Source organism: Balaenoptera physalus (genome assembly GCF_965194825.1).
Source record: "Balaenoptera physalus genome assembly, chromosome: 12".
NCBI classification, from domain to species: Eukaryota; Metazoa; Chordata; class Mammalia; order Artiodactyla; family Balaenopteridae; genus Balaenoptera; species Balaenoptera physalus.
In genome coordinates, this window is record NC_138897.1 from 9,847,493 (window position 1) to 9,870,658 (window position 23,166).

General features: G+C 37.2%; 1 protein-coding gene and 2 long non-coding RNA genes across 3 annotated transcripts in view; 1 reads left to right on the forward strand and 2 right to left on the reverse strand.

Annotated features, from left to right (window-relative positions):
* LOC309639130 overlaps window positions 1-23,166 on the forward strand; it is a 590,998-nt gene that overhangs the window by 415,440 nt on the left and 152,392 nt on the right. The gene's annotated exons all lie outside the window — the stretch shown is intronic.
* Window positions 1-23,166, reverse strand: part of LOC309639119 — a 1,037,414-nt gene that overhangs the window by 91,570 nt on the left and 922,678 nt on the right. The window lies entirely within an intron of this gene.
* LOC309639113 (uncharacterized protein) overlaps window positions 1-23,166 on the reverse strand; it is a 126,024-nt gene that overhangs the window by 57,903 nt on the left and 44,955 nt on the right. Inside the window, exons 2-3 of the mRNA XM_082415960.1 lie at window positions 14,008-14,207; window positions 11,392-11,519 (exon numbers count right to left, since the gene is read on the reverse strand). Coding sequence (XP_082272086.1) covers window positions 11,392-11,466 — 75 coding nt within the window. The 5' untranslated portion in view covers window positions 11,467-11,519; window positions 14,008-14,207. The remainder of the gene's footprint in view (window positions 1-11,391; window positions 11,520-14,007; window positions 14,208-23,166) is intronic.

Genomic DNA, 23,166 nt, shown 5'->3' on the forward strand with positions numbered 1-23,166 from the left:
GAAGGCCACCACTTCATCAAATGTGTCTGCACCGACAGCATCATTTTTACTGGCTAACCACATTGCTAAAACTAAGAAGCCCTTTACTATTGATGAAGAGTTGATCCTGCCTGCTGCTAAGGACATTTGTTGTGAACTTTAGGAGAGGCTGCAGTTCAAAAGGTGGCACCTGTTCCTCTTTCGGCTAGCACCATAACTAGATGAATTGATGAAATAGCAGAGGATACTGAGGCACAATTGTTAGAGAGGATTAATAAGTCACCGTGGTACACAATCCAGGTTGACAAGTCTACCGATGTTGACAACAAGGCAACAATGCTTGTTTTTGTGTGATATATTTTTCAGGAGGATGTGCGTGATGATATGTTATGTGCACTTTTGTTGCCAACCAACACCACAGCTGCAGAACTCTTCAAGTCTTTGAATGATTACATATCAGGAAAACTGAATCGGTCACTTAATGTTGGTATATGCACGGACGGGGAGGCTGCCATGACTGGATGGCTTTGTGGTTTCACTACTCAGGTCAAAGAGGTCACTTCTGAATGTGAGTCTATGCACTGTGTCATCCATAGAGAAATGCTGGCTAGCCGAAAAACGTCACCTGAACTTAACAGCGTTTTGCAGGATGTGACTAAAATTATCAGCCACATTAAAATACATGCCCTTAACTCACGTCTGTTCATGCAGCTCTGTGAGGAGATGGACGCAGAGCACACACATCGTCTCTTATACACAGGAGGGAGATGGCTTTCTAAAGGGAGATCACTGGCCAGAGTTTTTGAGTTATGAGAGCCACTCCAGAGACTTCTTTTAGAAAAACAGTCACCACTGGCAGCACATTTCAGTGACACAGAATGGGTTGCAAAATTGCTTACTTGTGTGACATATTCAACCTGCTCAATGAACTCAATCTGTCACCTCAGGGGAGAACGACAACTGAGTTCAAGTCGGCAGATACAGTGGCTGCATTCAAAGCCAAACAGGAATTATGGGGGCAACGAGTAAACATTGGGATTTTTGACATGTTTCAAACATTAGCAGAGATTTTTGAAAGAGACTGAGCCAGGGCCTTCTTTCTCCCAGCTGGTGCATGATCACCTATCTCAGCTTTCAAAAGAGTTTGAGCATTACTTCCCAACCACAAAAGAGCCCTGAACTGGGAAAGAATGGATCCACAACCCATTTGTGAATAAGCCAGGTGAATCGACTTTGTCCATGCTAGAAGAGGATCAACTGCTTGAGGTCGCAAATGACAGTGGCCTTAAAAGTATGTTTGAGACAACTTCAAATCTCCATACGTTCTGGATTAAAGTCATGGTGGAATATCCTGAGATTGCCACAAAAGCACTGAAAAGCCTGCTTCCATTTCCAACATCCTATCTTTGTGAGGCCAGATTTTCTGCAGTGACAGGGACCAAAATGAGATTATGGAGTAGATGGACATAAGCAACACACTTCGGGTGTCACTGTGTCCCATCACCCCAGATGGGACCATCAGGTTGCAGGAAAACAAGCTGAGGGCTCCCACTGATTCTGCATTATGGTGAGTTGTATAATTATTTCATTATATATTACAGTGTAATAATAATAGAAATAAAGTGAACAATAAATGTAATGCACTTGAATCTTCCTGAAACCATGCCCCACTACCCCAGTCCGTGGAAAAATTGTCTTCCACGAAACCGGTCCCTGGTGCCAAAAAGGTTGGGGACCACTGCCTAGTGGATATATTATAAGCATAGTTCTATAAATAAAATAAATAATTCAAAATGTAGAAAAGTATATAGATTATTCTAAATAAAGGTACTACCGGATATGATTTTAAAATACTTTGTTAATACAGAGATTATGCTATGAACCTTGTAAATGGAATACTAGACATTAGTATTTATACTTAAATATATACATAAATGGAATATTCTGACACTACTATATATTACAGGCTACACTGATATATTTATAAATATATTCAAAATATATATGTTCAAAATATATATATGATTTATAAACAAGAGCTAATTTTTAGATCAGAAGTGACCAATCATGATTTTTGATTATGGTAATGCCTAACAATTCTTTAAAACAGGTTTAACACTTCACAAATTTTGGCCAGTTACTATCGTCCCTCCACAAAGAATTCATTTTCACATTCCACTAGAAGCCAAGCTCTGACTGACACAAATGATTAAAAAGGCTTTAATTATACCCCTCTAAGCCTGAGAGGTTCTACAACCACAACTTAGGCAGCATATATTCTTTCATCCCACAAAGACTTGCTTAAGACCTCACAGGGGCCGATCAGGCTTTTGTGTAAGGAGTTTCAATAGGCAAATTTTGTTTCATTTTTAAGCAAAAGATTCTTTGGTTCACTACACTGCACTTTTCCCCACTGTGTTTTTCCCATGCTAACAAATAACTGAAATTTACTCACTACAGCTTTTTCCTAAATCTCCATAAGAACATTAAGATTCTCCAGAAAAAGACATGGCCTGAAAACCTTTATGAAGTCATTTTTGGCTTTAAGAACTGGAGGATTAGCTTTAAGAACTCCCAGAAGAAAAAGGAAGACACTTCTACCCTCCTATCCTAGCTCCCTTGAGGATCTAAACCTCATCCCTGAAATATCATCCGAGGACCCATCTGGTAGATGGTAAGATCAGATGCTTCGTCACAACTGTGTTCAGTATGCTGGGAAGTGGATTGTTTTTCAACATCATTCACTACCCCCCGTCCTGTATGTTGTGTGATATTGTTTTTATCTTACCAGCACAACCAAGTGAATGTACTTTAATATAAGTCTTTGACTATAAAGGATCAAAAGGCAAAACAGTAACAAAAAAATACTTCTTTGATGTATTTTTTATATTTCTGAATGCAAAAAATAAAAAAAATAGTGAAGGTGAAGTAGATTACTTCCTCTTCAGTCCTAATCTCTGATAGGCAGTCATTTTCAATAAAACTCAAATATGAAGTTAAAACAAAGATGGGATACAGAGAGAGTTATAATAGTGTGCAAGATTTTAATCATCCCCACTGATGCCGGAAGACCTAATTAACCTACTCTCAGCAGGTGCTGGTTAGCAGTATTTGCTAACAGGCCTGGAAACAATAAAAAAACATCAAAGTGTAAATGGATTCTTAAGCAACTATTTTTTTAAAATTTCAACAAATATGAAATCTTATCATTAAAATGCAGTTTTAATCAAGCCTTATAAAGCTGATCTATTTGTTCCTATGGCTTCTCAAAACTGGAAGCAAAGAGTTTGAACTGTGGCAAAGTTAGAAAATACCTCTTTATTTGTGTTCCATTGGGCACAGTTGAAATTAACTTATTAAATAGACATATTTATTCAAACTCTGGTGTTTGGTTTACTTTACAGATTAACTATGCAATTCCCAAAGCACCTATTTTCAGAAATGAACTGAATTTCAACTGAACAAGAGTCAAAAGAACTCACCTCTCCCCTCCCCCCAAAATAAAATAAAAATGTCCTTATTTGTGATCCAGAGCCAGTGGGGCCTCTAGACTTGTGAGGAGCAATCAGGGCAAAAAGCCAGAAATGGATCAAAAGACAGAAGACTCAGCCATCACATTCCTCAGCATCACTTTACTTCAACGTTCCAAAGCAGTGCTGTCAACCGAGTTTTTGGGTTTTCTCTCTTTCCCTTTCCTTGATCTCCTCTGGAGAGGTGTTAATAAGCTGGCAGTGGTAGTCCAAACAGAGGAAGTGCTAATTGCCAGTGAAAAAGCCATGCGTGGGCCAAGTCTAACATGAAAGGTGAAAAGATTAATTCACAAGATAGCTAAATGTCCCTAAGTAGTTAGGAATTTACTTAATTGCATAATGAATCTCAGATGTTAGCATTGCAATGAAAAGAGAAAGAATTATGATAATAGCATTATTATAGTAGACTATATGGCCATTTCAAGACAGAGAAAAATACCAATTCAATGTCCTCACTGATAATTAAGTGGTGTAACAACAGCACTTATTATTATTATTATTATTGCCCATACTTACTAGGAGGCAGGCACTGTGCTAAAGACATTTCTTATGTTAGCTCATTTGATTATCAGAACAAATCTAACATTAGGTACTATTATAATCCCCAGTTTATAGATCTAATTTTACAGAGTTATAAGAATTTCAAATTAAGTAGCAGAATCAAGTTTTCAATTTGCACCAAAGTTAAACAGGTAAAGAAGACTTTATTCAAGGCTACTGCAATAGGGGAGAGAGTTAAAAACTGAGTCTACACTCAATTCCCTAAAACAAAGGGTAGCAGGGTTTTTAAGAGGTGGGGCTGAGGAAAGTATCTTGGCCAGCGTGTTTGCTAATTGGCTTTACCCAAAGAGAAAGTGAACTTTTTCGTGTCTTTGTGACAAGAGGTGGTTTTACAATTTGGAGCCCTCTGAAGTTAGTCTCCTCCCCCAGCCTCCAGACTGGGAGATGGGCACAATCTCATTTCAAACGCTTGGCTCTGAGGTCCTTGAGAAAGACATCCCTGGGCTGTAAAAGTGGCAAGAGGCTTTTGAAAAAGATTTACATCTCAAAGGAGCAGAGGAGGGATTTACAATTATAAGTTTTCTAAAGCAAATGTTCCAAGAAAAAGGAGGTCCGATGTCTAGAGTGAGGAAGAAAATGGTCTGAAGTTTAGTCAGCTGAGAGGAACATTAAGTCTCTCTTAGTCAGTGATCTGAGTCAAATATCTTTCTCCTCTGCACGCCCACCCCACGCATATTTGAGAATTCATAGCAGGGAAAAAAGCAACCAACAAAGAAAAATGTTTTTAAACTCCACAGTTATTCTTTGCTTCATTGAGTATCACTTTCCCCCATCTAAAATGAGATTTCTCTAGATCTGTAGATTGCAAATCACACCTCCTGAGACCCTGGGGTGGGGTTTTAAGGAGCCAGGAGAAGCCAAAGGTTAGTGGGAAAGTTGGATGATGGGCAGTGAAGTTTACAGGGCCCTCGTTTCACTCCAAGGAGGCCGGATCTGTTCATCAGTTTTACAAAATGGACTTCTGCCTTAAGGCTTCATTTGAGAAATGAAAACAAGGAGGGGGATTTTCTTCCAAGATAAAGTGTGATAACACTAGACAAGATAATATTTCATATGCCTTATAGGTGTAACCCAATATGCTTCTCTAGATCACAGATTTCAGAACATCCAGTGATCAAAAAGATATCAAAGGACTAATAAGAACAATTAGCATTTTTTTCTCCTTTACGGAAAATGCCCTGTGTGTGTACATGGGTACTGTGGTCACAAACAGCCCATGAAGTCACAACCCATTTCCAATCATATATGTAACATGAAAGCACTAATTACGTAATACCTACCCAGTCCCCTTGGCCCTACACACACAAATGCACATGCCCATATACACGAGGGTATGCCAACTATTAATCTAAAAATAAGGTACAGATCCACGGGAAATGTATTTCTGTCTACATGGTATTTTAAATACAGTTTTTTCAATACATTAAATGCAACATAACATTCTGCCTAGTGGACGCAGCTGATGAGTAATATAAAAACATGGTCTTGCCAGAGTCAGATAAACTAAAACTCTGAATATAAAATATGAAGAAAGGTGGTACAATTCATGAAGTCTTAAAATTTAATTCATTTATATTCCAAAGTTTTATTTGTTGTGGCTTTTCTGTAATGTATAGTAACTCTCTAAAATAATTAACTTAGTTTATCTCAGCATCTCCTCTTCCTTTCAACGTTTCTCAAAGCTAACATTCTGTGGAACATACACTGTGATGAGTGCACTAGGTATTTTTTCATAAGATTCTGTAAGTTCCTAATTTTTTAATCACCTAATTGTCAGATTTGATTCAGAAATATTTTCTCATAAGAAACAAGCTTATAGTTGGTCAAAGGTCTAGAGCAGGCCACCAATGCCCACATTTGAGCTTGTTGTACTCAGGACACGTTTCCTAGGGAAGTGAAAAAAAATCCAATTATTGTGACTCTTTCGTGGTCTGAGGCAAGCACTTCAGCTTGTGGGAAGTGAAACAGATTAAGTTACAGAGGAAGGACCAATTCGAGGTAGGGAGATGAGCTGAACTCCAGGAGTCTATAAAGATGCAGTGCCCCTGGGAGTGAGAGTTTGACCTTGGCCCCCTCCTGGTTACCTTCTTCATTCTCTGTCACAGCCTGTGAGGATGTCTGCCTCATGCACTTTTCCTGGCCCACAACTACTGCTTGAAAACAGACATACTTGCTCCACCACCCCATTATGGAAGAGAACAATTTCATGTCTTTACCTTACTTGTAGCTAGTTGTTACCTAAAACTTTGCATTTGTATAGTGCTCTAAAATGTACAGACTGTGATGCAGACCATCCCCTTCCCAGAAAGGAGAAATAGTTTTCAGCAAGGAGGTAATTTACATAATTTACAAGGAGATAATAATAAAGTTTTTATAAATTAATTGTATGCTGGTAAACTCACTGTAGAGGAGGGAAAAAAATACCCTCTGATTTATACCATTTGACGACCTCCATGCTGTAAATATTCCCACTCTGGATAATTTTATCCATGTGATGTCACTGAATGCAGAACTGGGAAGGTATGTGCTACAAGCACAAACTAACACTCCATCGGTTTTAGTGATATGAAAAAGACAGAAATCCACATGTATTTATCTTTTCCCTTACAATTCAGTACCGTATTTCTTCAAGAATAAAAGTGGTTAGCACATGGGATTTTAATCTTTGGACTTTAATCACTCCCTTAGAATTTGATAACAGAGAGATAAAATCTCTCTGTTCAAGATATGAGACATTTTTATGTTGCTGGTTTTTTATTATAGAAATGTATTTAATACTTTGATAATGTTGGCAATATGGCTGGATATGGTTTGGAAAAAGAATCGTGAGTGAAATTTCAGCCTGAAGGTAGTTCAGCCTTAGAATTAATGTGCATTTTGTGTACTTAATGTACTCTCCTGACCCATTTCAGAGCCTCACTGAGCAAAATCTAATCAACCTCCCATTATCTTAGGAAGATTGGTTTTGATGGATCTGCCTCAGGAAAGATAGAAGCAGGACTGTTTTGACCCACCACCAACCATCCTCCCATGAGGGACAAAGTCATCTCTGGAAGATATTGGATCAATAGCTCCACTCAAATGGTTTAAGGCTAAGACACAATGCTGCTGGGGAATGTTTTCTCAGTGGGCTCCATCCCCCTGGTTTCAGGTCTTCAAGTTGAGGCACCACCACTAAGGGAACAGTACTACCCATTCGAGTCACAACTCTGTTCTCTTGAGGGTGACCTCACTTCCCCCCTCAGAAGAGGCTGTGATTTACTGGATGGGTGTGCTCAGCTCAACCCCTTCTCCCTGGCTGCACAAAGGGTGCACTCAGCTCCCATTTGCTCTTAGGTGACCTGGTGAGTGTGTTGGAGCTGGGTCTGCCCTCTGTAACAGCCTCCAGTCTGGGTGCCCCATTAGACTCAAAGGAGACTGAATAAGCTCTTTTAGTTGCTTTCCAAAGCCCTCTCTTTCAATGTGGCTTTTTAAATTTTAAACATGAAAAGCTGATCCCCATCCTGGAACTCTCTCTCAGTGACTCTGAACTGCAGTTGGCAAGAAAGAGATACAATTGATACCTTAACACCCAAACAGTCGAGTTTTTCATTTCCCTTCTCTTACGAGATTAAGTCGGTGGCGCAGTGGTTGAGAATCCACCTGCCAATGCAGGGGACACGGGTTCAACCCCTGGTCCGGGAAGATCCCACCTGCCACGGAGCAACTAAGCTCGTGTGCCACAACTACTGAGCCTGTGCTCTAGAGCCCGTGAGCCACAACTACTGAGCCTGCATGCTGCAACTGCTGAGGCCCACGCGCCTAGAGCCCGTGCTCCACAATGAGAGAAGCCACTACAGTGAGAGGCCCGCGCACCGCAGCGAAGAGTAGCCCCCGCTCGCCGCCAACTGGAGAAAGCCTGCGTGCAGCAACGAGGACCCAACACAGCCAAAAATAAATAAATAAATAAAATAAATTAAAAAAAAAAAAGTCTCTGTTATTCACTTACTTTTGTTTCAGTGGATTTTCTGGAGGAAGGAAAGATAATACTTTGGGTTAATTCTTCAATGTTTAACCTAATCTTGTCACAGAATTTAAATACTCATGGAACTGGATACTCATAGCACTGAATAACAGCTGGCTGAGTTGTGTCTGTATACTACTTGTACTTTTAAAAACCTTACTCTATTAACTGCATGACTCAAATTGTGGTGCAGAAATGGCTTCATTGTAATCAGTCTAGATGTTCCTGTTAAAAATTCTTTTTTTCTAGTTGAGAGCCAGGGATAATGACTTTTACTCAACAGTGCTAGGTGATCTTTGTGTAGCACCTGTGTTTATAGAAAAAAAAAAAAAAAAGAGACCCTGAAATAACAGTAATAAAAAAAAATAGGAGGGAATCTTTCCATAATGTATACATGCATCAAATCATTACATGGTACCCTTTAAATAGTTTACAATTTTATTTGTCAATAATATCTCAATAAAGCTGAAAAAAAGTATAAGAAACAAGATGTGGCCTGAGAATTAATGATGAAATGGCAAAGACAAAAGAGGAATTTCATGAGAATTCTTAACGACAGTCAAAGGTCCAGGTCTGGAGAAACAGCTTGGCAAAACTGACATCCATCTCCTCCCTTCCTGTCCTCTGGACCAGTGTTCTCAACATTAACCTGCATCTGAATCACATGGATGCCTTGTGAAAACTCACACTGCTGGCCGAAACCCCCAATTTATTGGATGTTGTCTGAGAATTTGCATTTCTAAGAAGCTTCCAGATGATATGTATGTGTTGGTTAGGGGTGCACAGTCTCAGAAACGCGTCTCTAATACTACCACCCAAATCCTAGTTTTTATTGGTCCACGGGCATGAGAATTAGGAACATATGGCTTCAGAGGAGGGAGTGATGGGGAGAGAGGAATTTCAGTTAGCAGCCCCGGGGCCATCTAGCTGGAATGCTTTCTTTCTATTCACACACTCATCAAATACGCTTCAAACACGTGCTACAAAACTAGCAACAAGCATGGTTTTGGTGTCTTTATGGGCCAAAAATCCCTTTTGTTTCAGAGTGCTTTCATACTCCTCAACCCATCTCATTCTCCAAGAACACTGTGAGGTTAAGAAACAAGTTATAATTATTCTCATTTTGCAAATTAAAAAAAAAAAAAAAGACTAAACTAAAGATAAATCCATCTATGGTTTTCCAAGTTCAGAGTTCCAGAGATGGAACCATTACCTAAGTTTTCTCACTGCTAATTTAGTGCTCTTCTTACTACATCACTATGGCTTTTAAATAAGACAAATATCAGATATCAGGGACTGCTCAGTGAGTACCTGTATATAAAAGTAATGAGCGCTGGCAGCAGGGCTGAGATGAGGGTGAGGGAAGTGAGGCACTCATCTCATACACAAAATCTTTGGGGACTCCAGAAAAAAAAGTAATCAAGAAAATAATGATTGAATATAATATTTTTAAAGTCAAATTTAATGCAAAAATTAATGATAAGTAAAATCATCATAAAAACGAGTCGTTTGTCTTACAATTGGTATTTTGATGCAATGGAAATACCATTTGCTCTTGTGTTATTGTGTAATGGGAACATTTCCAATCAGCCCATGGTCCCTGGACCCAGCCAGGCAGGGTTGAGAATGCCAACAACGGTGTATGAACAGACTGGACAACGTGAGTCTTTATATATAGTACTGTCTGTTGATTGTAGGGCTTATATGATCATTTTCTATTGAATTTAAAATACGGGGGGGATGTTTTGATAATTGTATATGGAGCACACATTTTTTGTTTCGCTTCCTGCTACCATGTGTTTCTCTACAAGCCAGTGCTTAATGGGTTCATTCTTGATATATGGAGATTTTTGGAGTTTCTATTTAGATCTGAACAACAAAGAGAAGGAAGATGGAAAAGCGAATTTATCTCTAATGTGAAAGACTTTAGTTATGTACCCACTTCAATAATGTCAGTTTCCAGGAAGAATAATGGCTTTGGAAACTGATTTGACTTCTCAGCTCGGCCATGACAATTTGGCCATTCAGGGTCACAATTCCCGAAGAATTGTGAAGAAAGAAAACTGAAGAAAAAGAGTGGCCAAGGTGGGACATTTCTGGCATCAGGAATGTGAGATATAAAATTATTTTAAATATGTTAATTTGGCTCATGTAATTGATAGCAGTCCAACATTTCATGGTCTGTACATTTAAAATCTTTTTTCTGCAAGTGGTTTGTTTATTCCTGATAGAGTTTACTTGTAGACACTTTTCTATTTTAACATAAATGATTTTGACAGAAGAGATTGCATAAGGTTTCCTAATTCTCTGAACACCTCCTCTCACCACCACCACTTCAACTCTTCAATTTTGTACATAATCAAAGTAATTACAACTGTCATTGTTAGTATCAGGTTAATGAGGAAAATAATTTTCTGGGGTGCTTTTTAATAATGCAGATTCCCAGACTCTGTCCTAGATATTCTAAATTCGATAGGCCTGGGATAAAGACCAGTCATTTGCATTTTTAACAAACACTCTGATGTCTGTAATATAGGCTGCGGCCCACAGGTCATGGTCCCTTAGAAGCAGACTCTGCATCAAAGATTTGCTTGCAGAAAATTTGCTGGGAAATGCTCTTGGGATCAGGTCCCGTGGTGAAGGGGCAAGTGGGCAGAGAGAGAAGATGCACAATAGCACTGGCCAGCCTATGAAACTCTGGTGCTGTGATGCGTCTTCAGAGATGTTGGAAATGGAATAGAGACTGGGACCTTTTTCCCTCACCTCCACCAAGCAGTCACTGTATACAGGCTGCCATGGGGAAGGAGACCCAGTACTGGATGAGGCCAGGTGACTCTTTTCCTAAGAGCATGGCAGCTGAGAAACCAGCATCCAGGCTGTGCCACGACATTGCCCAGCCAGGAGTCAGACGGGGCCACACGGCAAGTACTTGCCAACACACTGTGGTCAGAAGTGATACCTTCACTTCTAAGCTGAACTCTTTAAGAGCAGGCATGTGATCCCTTAGCCATCTCTTCTGACCCACATACTCCAGAGTGTGCGGCTACAATATTGCTGGGTCTCCATGACCCTGGGTTCCTGAAGGCCAATGTAGAACCGATCCCGTGAGCCAAACTGCAATGCAAGTGTGACATGAACTAGAAAAAACTAAGTGATTTCAAGCTACCTGGATTTCAGCATTAGTTTTCTACCACAGCATTATCCGGGCTAACCTTACTGAAACAATGGTCAGGTTGCAGTCATACAGTAAATTGCATTGGATCGGAATTATCTAGTGATATTTATGATTAGACTGAAAGTACATCTTAAGGTTCTTACCAAGTTCAGAGTTTGCAGAAATAATGTCTTGGGAAAGCGGATAACAATTCTCAGATGACAAAGGGGAATTTTCATCTGCTATATCAGATTGGATGCCACTTTGGTCGTGTGTTTCCCTCTGCCACCTCCTATAGAAAAGATAAAGCATCCCCCTTTAGTATACTCAAAAAATGATAAAGAGAAATCACGTCATTGTGTTGTTCTATATAAGAGTGAATACAATAAAAAAAAAAAAAAGAATTTTCCCTGGTGCCAAAGGGGAAGGAAACTTCCTAACCCTCCATTTTCTTAGAGAATTTTCTTCAGAAAATTTGTAATTGAAAATTATTTCTATGTCCCTTGGAGATGCATGTAACCCTTTTCAAAAAGTTAAATAAGCCTCTTGCCTGTTCTATAGTCCAAGAATTTTTTTTTTTTTCTTAAGGGCCTTGGAGCTGTCGATTTAAAATGTAAACGACGAGGAAAACAGCATCTCATCCTGCCTGTCTCCACAGGAGTTTAACCTAGGCACCAGTGCTCCCAGTTGGAACAGCCAGCCTTCCACAGAGATAGGAGACGTTTTATTTTTCTTCTGCATAAAGGCAATTAAGTAACACAAGTGGCCACTCGATTGCCAGGCGAATCTTGGATGAGCTATATGTACCAAACAGTGCTGTCAATTCACCATACTTGATGATGATACAATTTATCTTAAGAACATGTATGGAATGGGTTGTAGCTGTCTGGCTATCAAAAAGGATGAAATTTCTTTCTGTCTTTGCAATCCTTTTATTGGATTTCTTTTCATGTGTGTCACAGTTTGGTTTAATGGTTATTCAATAATAAAACTGTTTGATCCTTTTTTACCTTTGTGGAGAAGATATACTGGGCTGGCAGGAGATTTTCTTCTATTTATTTTCCCCAATACTTATAACATAAATCGCTATAGGGAAAAAAATGGCTCCTGATCAATTATTCTAAAATGAATTAATCATTGTTTTGTATATCCTCTGACTTTTAACTGTCATACCCAGCAACCCCATAAATCAAGCAATCACATTTAATCATGCCCGGCTGACTGGTGCACCTAGATACCTTGAGAGGGTTCTCAGAATATTTGATTAGCCTCGATTTGCATAGTCAGTGAGTACTTCAATGAGATGATTTTTACACTTGTAATAGATAATTAATGTCAACCTATGTTATATTTTTCCAGATGAAAATTTTCTGTGCTTATGTTTCAGAGTATAGAGATCTAGGACTTCAGCATCCAGTCTGCACTGGGACTGTACATGAATTGGGAGAGTCCCACAGTAGTGCCAAAGGGGGAGAATAATCTTAGGATTATCTGTGAGCATTTGTCTCGCTTCCTTGTGAAGGTACAGCGGCCACCTATTGAGACTTAAATTGTCAAAAAGTATGTAGAGGCCCAACTCTCAATCCATTTTGATGACCTTCTATTTATTGGCGAAGGAGGGATACCCAACCCCAAATTATACGAGGTAGCTGAACATATAACAGGCTACACTGGACAGATGGGATTGGTGACGGCTTATTAATCACTTATAGTCACAGCCCAGGCAAGGAGGACACCACCTGCCATCAGGGCCACCTGGAGGCTGCACTTAGGAGCAGAGGGAACCAGCAGGGGCCACAGGAGTTAGGCTTTTTTGTAACAAGAGGTTTTATCCTCAGGAGGATTAAATTGATTTGCTTAATAATTTTGTGGGCAAAACTATTATGGTTTTGAAGGCATTTTCAAATGTAATAATAACCAAAAAGTCATTGTTAGACCAACAGAAACTTTTGTTCAAATACAAAATTTATTGCAAAATGTATGTAAGTTTGAAAAATGCATATACAGTAGTAATGCAACTTTTATTGTAATTTAGAATTAATGTAACTGTGATGTTTTTTCATTCAAAATTTTTAGGAACTTTATAGAATAAGAGTTAAGTAAATATATGTTGGGCTCCATGAAACAAAATTTTGCTAAGATTCCACTAAAAAATAAGAGAACACATTAAATAATTTATCTATTTGATAGAGATTTTCTTCTCTGTATAAGTAATCATGGGATCACGTGTCCTATAACACACAAAATATAATTAAGCTAACCAAGCAAACTCCTATTTAGAAAGCAGTATGTCAGATTTATAGCAAAATCTTAAGCTCAATTAGAGGAAGAATTAGATTCTTTTTTCTGACAATTAAAAAAAATTGCTTGGCTGATTAACAAAAAAAAAAAAAGGAAGAGTGAATATGAAACCATAAAAGGAAATTGTATTATATAAAATGAGTAAAGATCTTGGCCATAGCAGCCAGATTCCAGCATGATGATGTATTCATTCTGGCAAATCAAAGCATCATTTGGTTGCATATGTTAAGTTTCGAGTCTCCTGGCTTATGTTTTCAAGAGCTAGAAAAGGATTCGGAATTGAAACAAATTGAATTAGGAAATCTGGTGTAACTGGTATTTTATAAGAATAACAAGAAACTTAAACAAAATATAAGAAAATATATTAACATGAATAAGATGATAAAATATTAGCCATTGTAGATAAATATATGAATTAAATGTAAATAAGAATTAGGTAAAACAAAATCAAATTTAATATAGAAAATGCAATGGTATACCTTGGATAGTTTTCCTCTAATTAAGAAGGTCATTTTACTTCGTATACATCCCGGCTTGTGAGAATCCTGGGGGTGACAACTGGAGAGGGGCCAATTCCCGTGTTCTAATCAATGTTAACAGTCAGTGGGTAACAAACCACACAGGCAGGGTAGTTCCAAGTCCCTCTGATGTGGTACGTGGATTCTGGGAGTATTTTTCACTAAAAACAAAAAAGACAAAGAAAACCGAATTAGAAGAGGGAAATACATTTAATTTTGTACAAAAAGAGCAATTTAAAAATTTATCACAGGGCTTCCCTTGGTGGCACAGTGGTTAAGAATCCGCCTGCCAATGCAGGGGACACGGGTTCAAGCCTTGGTCCAGGAAGATCCCACATGCCATGGAGCAACATGCGCAATGAGCCACAACTACCAAGCCTGCGCTCTAGAGCCCATGAGCCACAACTACTGAAGCCCGCATGCCTAGAGCCCGTGCTCTGCAACAAGAGAAGCCACCCAATGAGAAGCCCGCGCACCACAACCAAGAGTAGCCCCCGCTCGCCGCAACTAGAGAAAGCCCGCACACAGCAACAAAGACCCAACACAGCCAAAAATAAAATAAATATAATAAATAAATTTTAAAAAATTTATCACATATATAATCAATCTCTTAAAAAGACTCAGAAACTAACAAAGAAGCAGAGACTGTTCAAAAGTCCTTCATTATAGCACAAAACTTTTTCTAACTCGCTACCAATGTCAGCATCTGATCATTTTTGGAAATCAAGGTACTGGATCCTAACATACTTTCTTAACTGCACAATTTTACCCAGGATCCCCTGTAATTTGAAATAGAGTAAAGAAATTGCTATTATCATTGGCAACTCACCATTTTAAATTAGAAAACACTTATCACCACAGCAGATTTGTTATAATAATATATGCAAAGACGTGACATTTTAAAATACAGTTGACCATGAGAATACTGATTGCAAATCCACCTCTTATCTGACGGTATTATTTAGCTAGATCTTCTGCTTAGCTTGTATATAGCTTGAACAGACACACACACACGTTATATATACATATATGAAACTACATGCACATATAGAAGTATGTGATTCCATATGCATATATATTCCAGATGATTATATATAATATGCATGTATATTTCAAATACTATATGTACATTCAGAATATATATACACACACATATACATATAAACTTCATGTAAGAGCTGAAAAGAAACTGTGGCCTCTTAAATTCTCTCACTGTTCTCACTTGGTAAATAGGCTCCAGCCCCTAGGGATTGTTTCTCAGACAACACCTTCATCTGAGTTGTCAACAGCCTAATTGTAACTTATTCTTACCATGTAATTACCTGGTAGGTTATTTTTCCCTTCTAGGCAGTAAGTGCTTGAAATGAAAGAATGTTTCTTTCATCATACATTTCATATGACCAGCAAAGGACTAGGTACATAGGAACAGAACACAAATTTTAATTGATAGGAAGAAAGGAGGGAGAGAGGGAAGACAGGAAAGACAGAAGTCAGACACAGGCTTTATGTGATCTGTCTCTACCATTGAGGGCCAACCAGATATAAATCTCTACCGGTCCCTGGACCAGGATTCAATTAAACCTTGAAGAAGAGCAATCAAACAATACTCTGCGGTATTTCCAATAATTTCAGAGTTTTGTTCAGTCTCTCATGACACAGGGAAAGGAGGAAAAAAACATAATATCGGGACCAATAAGTTCCTTCATTGATTAAAAACAGAATCTAAGTTATTTGGGAAAAAGGAATCTTTCCGTAAGGATGCATCCTTACTCTATAATCTACACCTTCCTATTCCACATATTAATCTTCCAAATTCTCATCTCCCTTTATTTATATCTCCCCCCTCATTGTGGCTTGAGGTCTGGAGAATTGATGGTGTAAATACATAATAGAAACTCCAAAACTAAATCTCAGCCAAGTTTTCTAGTTCCCTATGAGGGAAAAAAACATCCTCTCTGAATGTGTTAATACCTGCCTTGCTCAGAGAAATTACTTATCTTCCTATTAAAAACAAACAACAACGACAACAAAAAAGAAAATAGGCTTGCAGGCACTAAACCCAGGCGGCAATGTGGGTCAGTGTCTGCAGTGTGTGCATAAGAGAGAAATGTGACTAAACTACAGGGCAACGGTGGATTAGCCTCGGGAACATCAGACATTCAGTCATTACAGCTGCCAGTGTGAGGCTGCCATCTGACAGGAGGGATTTCCGTCAACCTGGGAGTGTGGTCTTGCGCCTCATCCAGCAGCCACAGCAGCAAAGGGCTGAAGTAAAATCTCCTAGGTCCTTGTTTGAGGTGACTATTCCTCCAGGGTGAATGATTAGAACACTGGAAGAGTGATTACGGAACAGTGGGCCTCTGTGTTTTGCCTGTTGTATAAAAGCTGGTGCAAATTGGTTTTCTTTGCATTTAATTAAACTGTTTGATCTACTGTGACCAGCGTAGTTACAAGGTGAGTTCACCTGCTTGATTCATTCAGTTTCTCACCAAATATTGACTGATTGCATGCACAGGAAATTTTGCTGGTGACTCTACGGGATAGGTAAGTGAAGCAAATATATAAACTGTATTGTCTTCAAGCTCTGGGGATATAATTTATAAACATAAAAAGTATAATACATTTCTGAATAATATATACAGAAAGAGAAACAAATTATATTACTAACTAGATCTGTATGCTATAACGAGTCCAGATTAAGGCACAGGGGATTTCCAAAGAGGATTTTGTAGTTTCCAGTTTAGAAATATAAATTAAAGTTCATGTTAAATGTAGAATTTGAGTTAGAGAGAAGGAAGGGTTTACATTACAGTTTGAGGAAAAAAAGATACTTCAGACAAAAAGAATAGCAGGAGGAAAAGCACACAGAAAAATTTCACTTTCGATTCAAAATGGCTTTAGGTTCAGTGTGACTAGCATCTGTGCTACAGATGGCAAATGATGAGAAAACCATTTAAATCGGCTGTTGGGTTCAGAGCATGGAGGAATGACTAACATATATGGGCATCGTCCTATAGGCAATGGGGAAACATTAAATATTTGTGAAAATGAGAGGCGTGTAATAAGTGGTGGTCTTCAGAAAATTGATCTAGCAGCCAGCTCTGGGGAAGAATACTCAGAACAGGGAAAGAGGAGAGGTAGAGAAAACAGTTGGGAGGCTGCTGTAGCTTCCCAGACCTTCTAGAAGGAAGGAGGGAGAGTAGTTAGTAGATGAATGAGAGATATTTTGGATGGAGAACAAATGATATCTTACAAGTGAACAGAGGTGCAGCTGAAAGAGAAAACTGTCAAAAGAATGACTAATAAGCAACTAAACTTCTGTCCAAAAGTTGTTTTTTTTTTAGAAGCAACAGACTCTGTCAAAAGAAGTGTGATGTTCCTGAGAGATAAAAAAGTATCATTATGTCACTGAAAAACTTGATATAAGAGTTATGTTATATATTTTTTGGAAAAATTAATCATCGCTTTTGAACAAGGAATTAAGAACCCTATATGACCTTGTCCTTGTGCCTGAGAAATCAGGGAAGCTGAAGAACATCATTGAATCAGGGATTCAGAGAAGTTTATGCCAACGGGGCCCCTGCAGGCCCACTACCCTGGTTCCAATTGGGCTGAATCTACTCAGTAAACATTCATATACCTTATTTCCCAGAGGTTATATCTACGTGTTGTGGGTTGCACTTCTGTCCCCCGCCAAAAGATAAGTTCAAGTCTAATCTCTGGTACCTGTGAATGTGATCTTATTTGAAAATAAGGTCTTTGCAGATGTATTTAAGCTAAGATGAAATTATATTGGATTAGGAGCCACCCTAAGAGAGGCATGGAACTGATTCTTGTCAGAGCTCCCAGAAGGGACCAAACCTGCTGATGCCTTGATGTTGGACTGCTAGCCTCCCGCACTGAGAGAATACATTTCTTTTGGTTTAAGCCACCCAGTTTGTGGTAATTTGTTAAGGCAACCCCAGAAAACTAATCGACTAGTATATAAATTCTAAAGTTAAAGGACAAAAGAAAAATAAATATTTCAAATTCCATGGGGAGAAGAATGGTATCTTCTTGTTTATTGCTATTCTTGATGCCTGTCACACAGTATGTAATTAATGAAAATATTTAGGGAAAAGAATATATGTTCTGTATATTCCTTCTCTGGGATACCAAAACTTCCTCAAACAGCTGAAATATGTAAACATGCTGAAGATTAGATAGCAAAATATATACAATAATGTTAACGATTATTTTGTAAGATAGTTAATATGTTGAGTCAGAGGAAGCATCTTGGGAGAAATGAATCTTCAACTTTGTATTGAAGAAATTTCATTTATTCATTTTTCCCTACATATTATTTATTATTTGTCCTCTGTGTGTAATATCATGCTAAATTTAGCTGGAGAGGAGGTAGGGAAGAATCAGCATGAAATAAAAAGTGGAAAGGGAACAAATAATATGGGTAATGGGAGCAAGGAAAAGCCCAGCATAATGACAGTAGAGTTCCTGATGGGAAGCTTTGTGAAACAAGTTGATATTGGCCTTGAAAATAAATCAGAAGCAAAAAAATTAGACTGGCATTTTAGCAAATGTATTTATATTTGTGTTCTCTGTTTCCGAAATTTTGCAGTAGAGAATATGAAGTGATGAGTACTAACAACATCGAATGAACAAAAGGAATCTCAGGAATTTGTCATTAGAAATACAGGTGAAAGAGAAAACACAAACATAACTCTGAGAGAATAGCACCATTGGTAATGCTAAAGATTATCACTGGGAAAGTTGGGAAGGTTATTAATTTATGGTGGTGCTGTAGGAAGGTGCAGGTGCTAAATTTAGCTTTACACAGTCAGGTTCGTGTCCTAACAAGTTAGAGATGTAAAAGAGTCCATGTTATTTTCCTGTGTTTGCTGTAAAAATATTACCACAAACACAGTGTCTTGAAACAGTGCAAATGAAATCAACTATACTCCAATAAAATTTAAATTAAAAAAATGCAAATGAAATCAACTATACTCCAATAAAATTTAAATTAAAAACATACAAATGAAATCAACTATACTCCAATAAAATTTAAATTAAAAAAACAATGCAAATGAAATCAACTATACTCCAATAAAATTTAAATTAAAATAAACAATGCAGATGAAATCAACTATACTCCAATAAAATTTAAATGAAAAAAAACAATGCAGATGAAATCAACTATACTCCAATAAAATTTAATTTAAAAAACAATGCAAATGAAATCAACTATACTCCAATAAAATTTAAATTAAAAACAATGCAAATGAAATCAACTATACTCCAATAAAATTTAAATGAAAAAAAACAATGCAGATGAAATCAACTATACTCCAATAAAATTTAATTTAAAAAACAATGCAAATGAAATCAACTATACTCCAATAAAATTTAAATTAAAAACAATGCAAATGAAATCAACTATACTCCAATAAAATTTAAATTAAAAAAACAATGCAAATGAAATCAACTATACTCCAATAAAATTTAATTAAAGAAAACAATGCAAATGAAATCAACTATACTCCAATAAAATTTAATTTTAAAAAAAACAATGCAAATGAAATCAACTATACTCCAATAAAATTTAAATGAAAAAAAAATGCAAATGTATTCTTTTACAGATCTGTAGAGCAGAAGTCTTAAATATCCTATGGGGCTAAAGTCAGTCTTATGAAGCTAGTCAGCAGGGCTGATTCCTCCTGGAGGTCTCTAGGGGAGAAAGCTGTTCAAGTCTCTTTCAGCTTTTCGAGGCCACCTCCATTCCTTAGCTTGTGGCCCCTTCCTTGCATCACTCCAAACTTTTACTTCTGTTATCATGTCACATCTTCAACTACTGACTGACTGACTTTTTGCTCTTATAAGGAGACTTGTGATTATACTGACTTTTTGCTCTTATAAGGAGACTTCTGATAAACCAGATTAATCCCATGATCTCAAGATTTTTAACTTAAACACATTTGCAAAGTCCCTTTTACCATGTAAGGTAACACAATCACAGGTTCCAAGGATTGGGATGTGAGCATCTGTGGGGTTATTATTCAGCCTACCACAGAGCCCAATAGACAGCTCTGGAAAGAGAGAGAAAATGCCAGGCAAAAGATATTTGCTGATACGGATGAAAACAACATGTAGCCTCACAAAATCTAGAAAAAGTTAGTTTCCACCCTGTAGAAGAAAATACAGAAAAATGTTCATGCCCTGCTTGCCATTAAGTAGAAAAATATATTTAAATTTCATTTAGACCACTTACTAGTTTGTGTTACCTGTAGGAAGTCACTGGTATAGATATCAGATTCCAAAGCTAGAATTCTTAACTCTTACTTCCAACCACCTCTCTGATATAATTGACAAGCATTTCTTTAACTATGACAAACTGCAAGGCATCATGTAGTGCACAAGTATATGATCCTAATCTGAATGTTCACAAAGGTACAAACTTAATAAAATTAGATTTAAATAATCACCAATGGATGGGCACTCATTCCCTGAAGAAGCACAGGGGGAGGACTAATTTAGTATTGCTCTGGTCCTCCTCTCCAAGCCCTGTCATAATTAACAGCATTCATCAAGGTGGGAACTGGGGAGGTTCTCTCTCACATCCCTCCCTTAGTCACTTCTGATACCTACTCTAATACCCAGTCCTATAAAATTTAATTCCTAATTATTCCTGGAATTAATCTGCATTCATCCAAGTAAACTACCACTATTCAAGTTACCATTATTTCACCACTAGACAGCGGAAAACCCTCACACATTCATTCTAGCTCAGTGAGGCTGAGCTTCTGCAAATTCAAGTCCTATCAAGTAACTCCCTACTTAATTGCTTCCTTTGCTCTTAAAGACCCAAATACTGAACATGTTCTACCAGGCCCTCAAGGACCTGGCCCCAGACTGCATGATGCTCAAAACTGTTCTCACTCTCTCTGTTCTAACCACAAAAAGGCGTTTCCAAGCCCTTGACCTTCTGGCCTCCACTTCCTCTTTTGAAATAACTTTCCCTCCTCTCTCTCTGGTTAATTTTTCTTCCTTTAGAATTTAGTTCAATTATTGTTCCTCAGGGACACCTCTCCTCTAGCCCCTGACCTCCACAGAGTAGGTTACATAGCCTCAAAGTACCATACATCTCAGTCATAGTGTTACTGATGACTGCACTTAAATAATCTATTGTGTAATTAATGGTTTAATTAATTACACAAATATTAGGCTTTAAGCTCTGTAACCGCAAAAACTATTGCTATTGGATTTTGGAATTTTGTCTCCAGGACCTCAGACATATTTGATGATTAGTAAATACTCCTGAAAGACTGAATAGCTCAAAGGATAATTATAACTTTTCTAAGTAGAGAGATACATAAGTAAATGTTTCTACTCAGATTTGTCATTTGAAACTTAAGTGTGAAAAATCAAATAATTCTAGTTAAAAGTAACAAAAGGAGAAATGTTGCTCATTCACAGAGATACCCCACAATGGGGAAAGTGTGGCCTGAAGAATATGGTGGGAGGAGAAATGACAGGGAGCACAGATTTCACTCAGGACGTCAAGGTACAAAGGCATGACTTAGAACCCTTAGCTTAAAGAGTCTCTGTTCCATAGACTTCTTTACTTAGCCAATAATTTATTAGCACAGCTGATTCTAGTGGAATCCAAAAGGATGCAAAATTTAAAAAATGAAATTTGTTGCATAATCTTTCATTCAAGGTGAGGGAATTGAGAACCAAAAAAATGACATAATTTGATGAAGGAAAGTAGCCAATTATGTGGCAAAGGTGGGATCAGATACAGCTTAAATGCAGAGTTAACACCTCTTTGAAATCTTTGAGCAACTTGTAAGACTTGAATAAATTATAAAACTAATGGTTTATAAACCTACTATTGAGTTAAATGAAACATCCACTAGCACATTTAAAACAGTTATTTCCTGATCTCTTCTGAGCTTATTAGTCACCAAAGGAACAGTTGAATGCATTTCTAATCAACTACAAATTCAAATGTGAAATGATCATTTGGTCCATTAAAAAAAAAAGAAAGTAGTGAGCTTTCCAAATGTATTGTTATTGTTATACTTAGATTCCAGGGAGGAAGACACTTGCAAGACTTGCTGCTGTGTCCTTTGCTTATATTTTTAATGGTTATATTTAAATGCATAAAATCAAATATGTTTAAATGTTTCAAAGAGTTCTACCTTTGGAAAAAAATAACAGCTTCCCTAAACCTTAGCAGGGTAGATTGTTGGGAAAATAACAAACTTTATTTTTCTAAATTACTTTTTTTCTAATATATTTCCAGAGGCAGTTTGGAATGAGTATTGCATAGTAAGTCAGTTGTTATACTCATTCTGCAATGCATGTAGAGAAGTGTTTAAAGACACTTGTAATAAAGATGTTTCTAAAAGTGCTATTTGCTTACTGCATTGAGAACAGTGTCACATCAGTCAGTCAATGGAGTTATACCCTTTCGGTAATACATGCAGAGAAGTACAGAAGAGAACTTGTAATAAAGATGTTTCTAAGAATGATAAAAAAGTCAATGTTAGTGATTGTTTTTGAGGCTGCCTACTGTTATCTACAATAAAAAAATCACTGAAAAAGGAAAAAAGAAAAAAGAAAAGAAAAGAAGGAAGGAAAGAAGGAAGGAAGGAAGGATATATCTACTAGTATTAAAAGCTGTAATTAACATAAATTATAAAGCATTTAAAGTATCTAAAGAAAAAATAAAATAATGGTGATCCTGTACTAAAATTTATAGCCTTACATAAAAGCTTTAATTTTATAATTTGAACTCTAATCTCAAATTGTGATCACAGATTTTTATGATAATAATTATAACAATCACTATTATTCCCTTTCATAATTTTTAAACAAAAATATTAACCTAAATAATTTTACAGTGACTGAATTCTAGTATTTTTTATTTTTGTTTCTAAGATAACATAGAAATCAAAAATTAAAATTAAAGTTAAAAGTAATTTAGAGGAGAAGTAAAAATATTAAATTGGTAAAGTGAAGAAAATCATTTTGTATACCTAATATTAAATTTGTAATGAAGAGATGAAAGTTGGATAGCTGACATGTGAAGTGGCTATTTTTTGTACAAACTCACATACATAT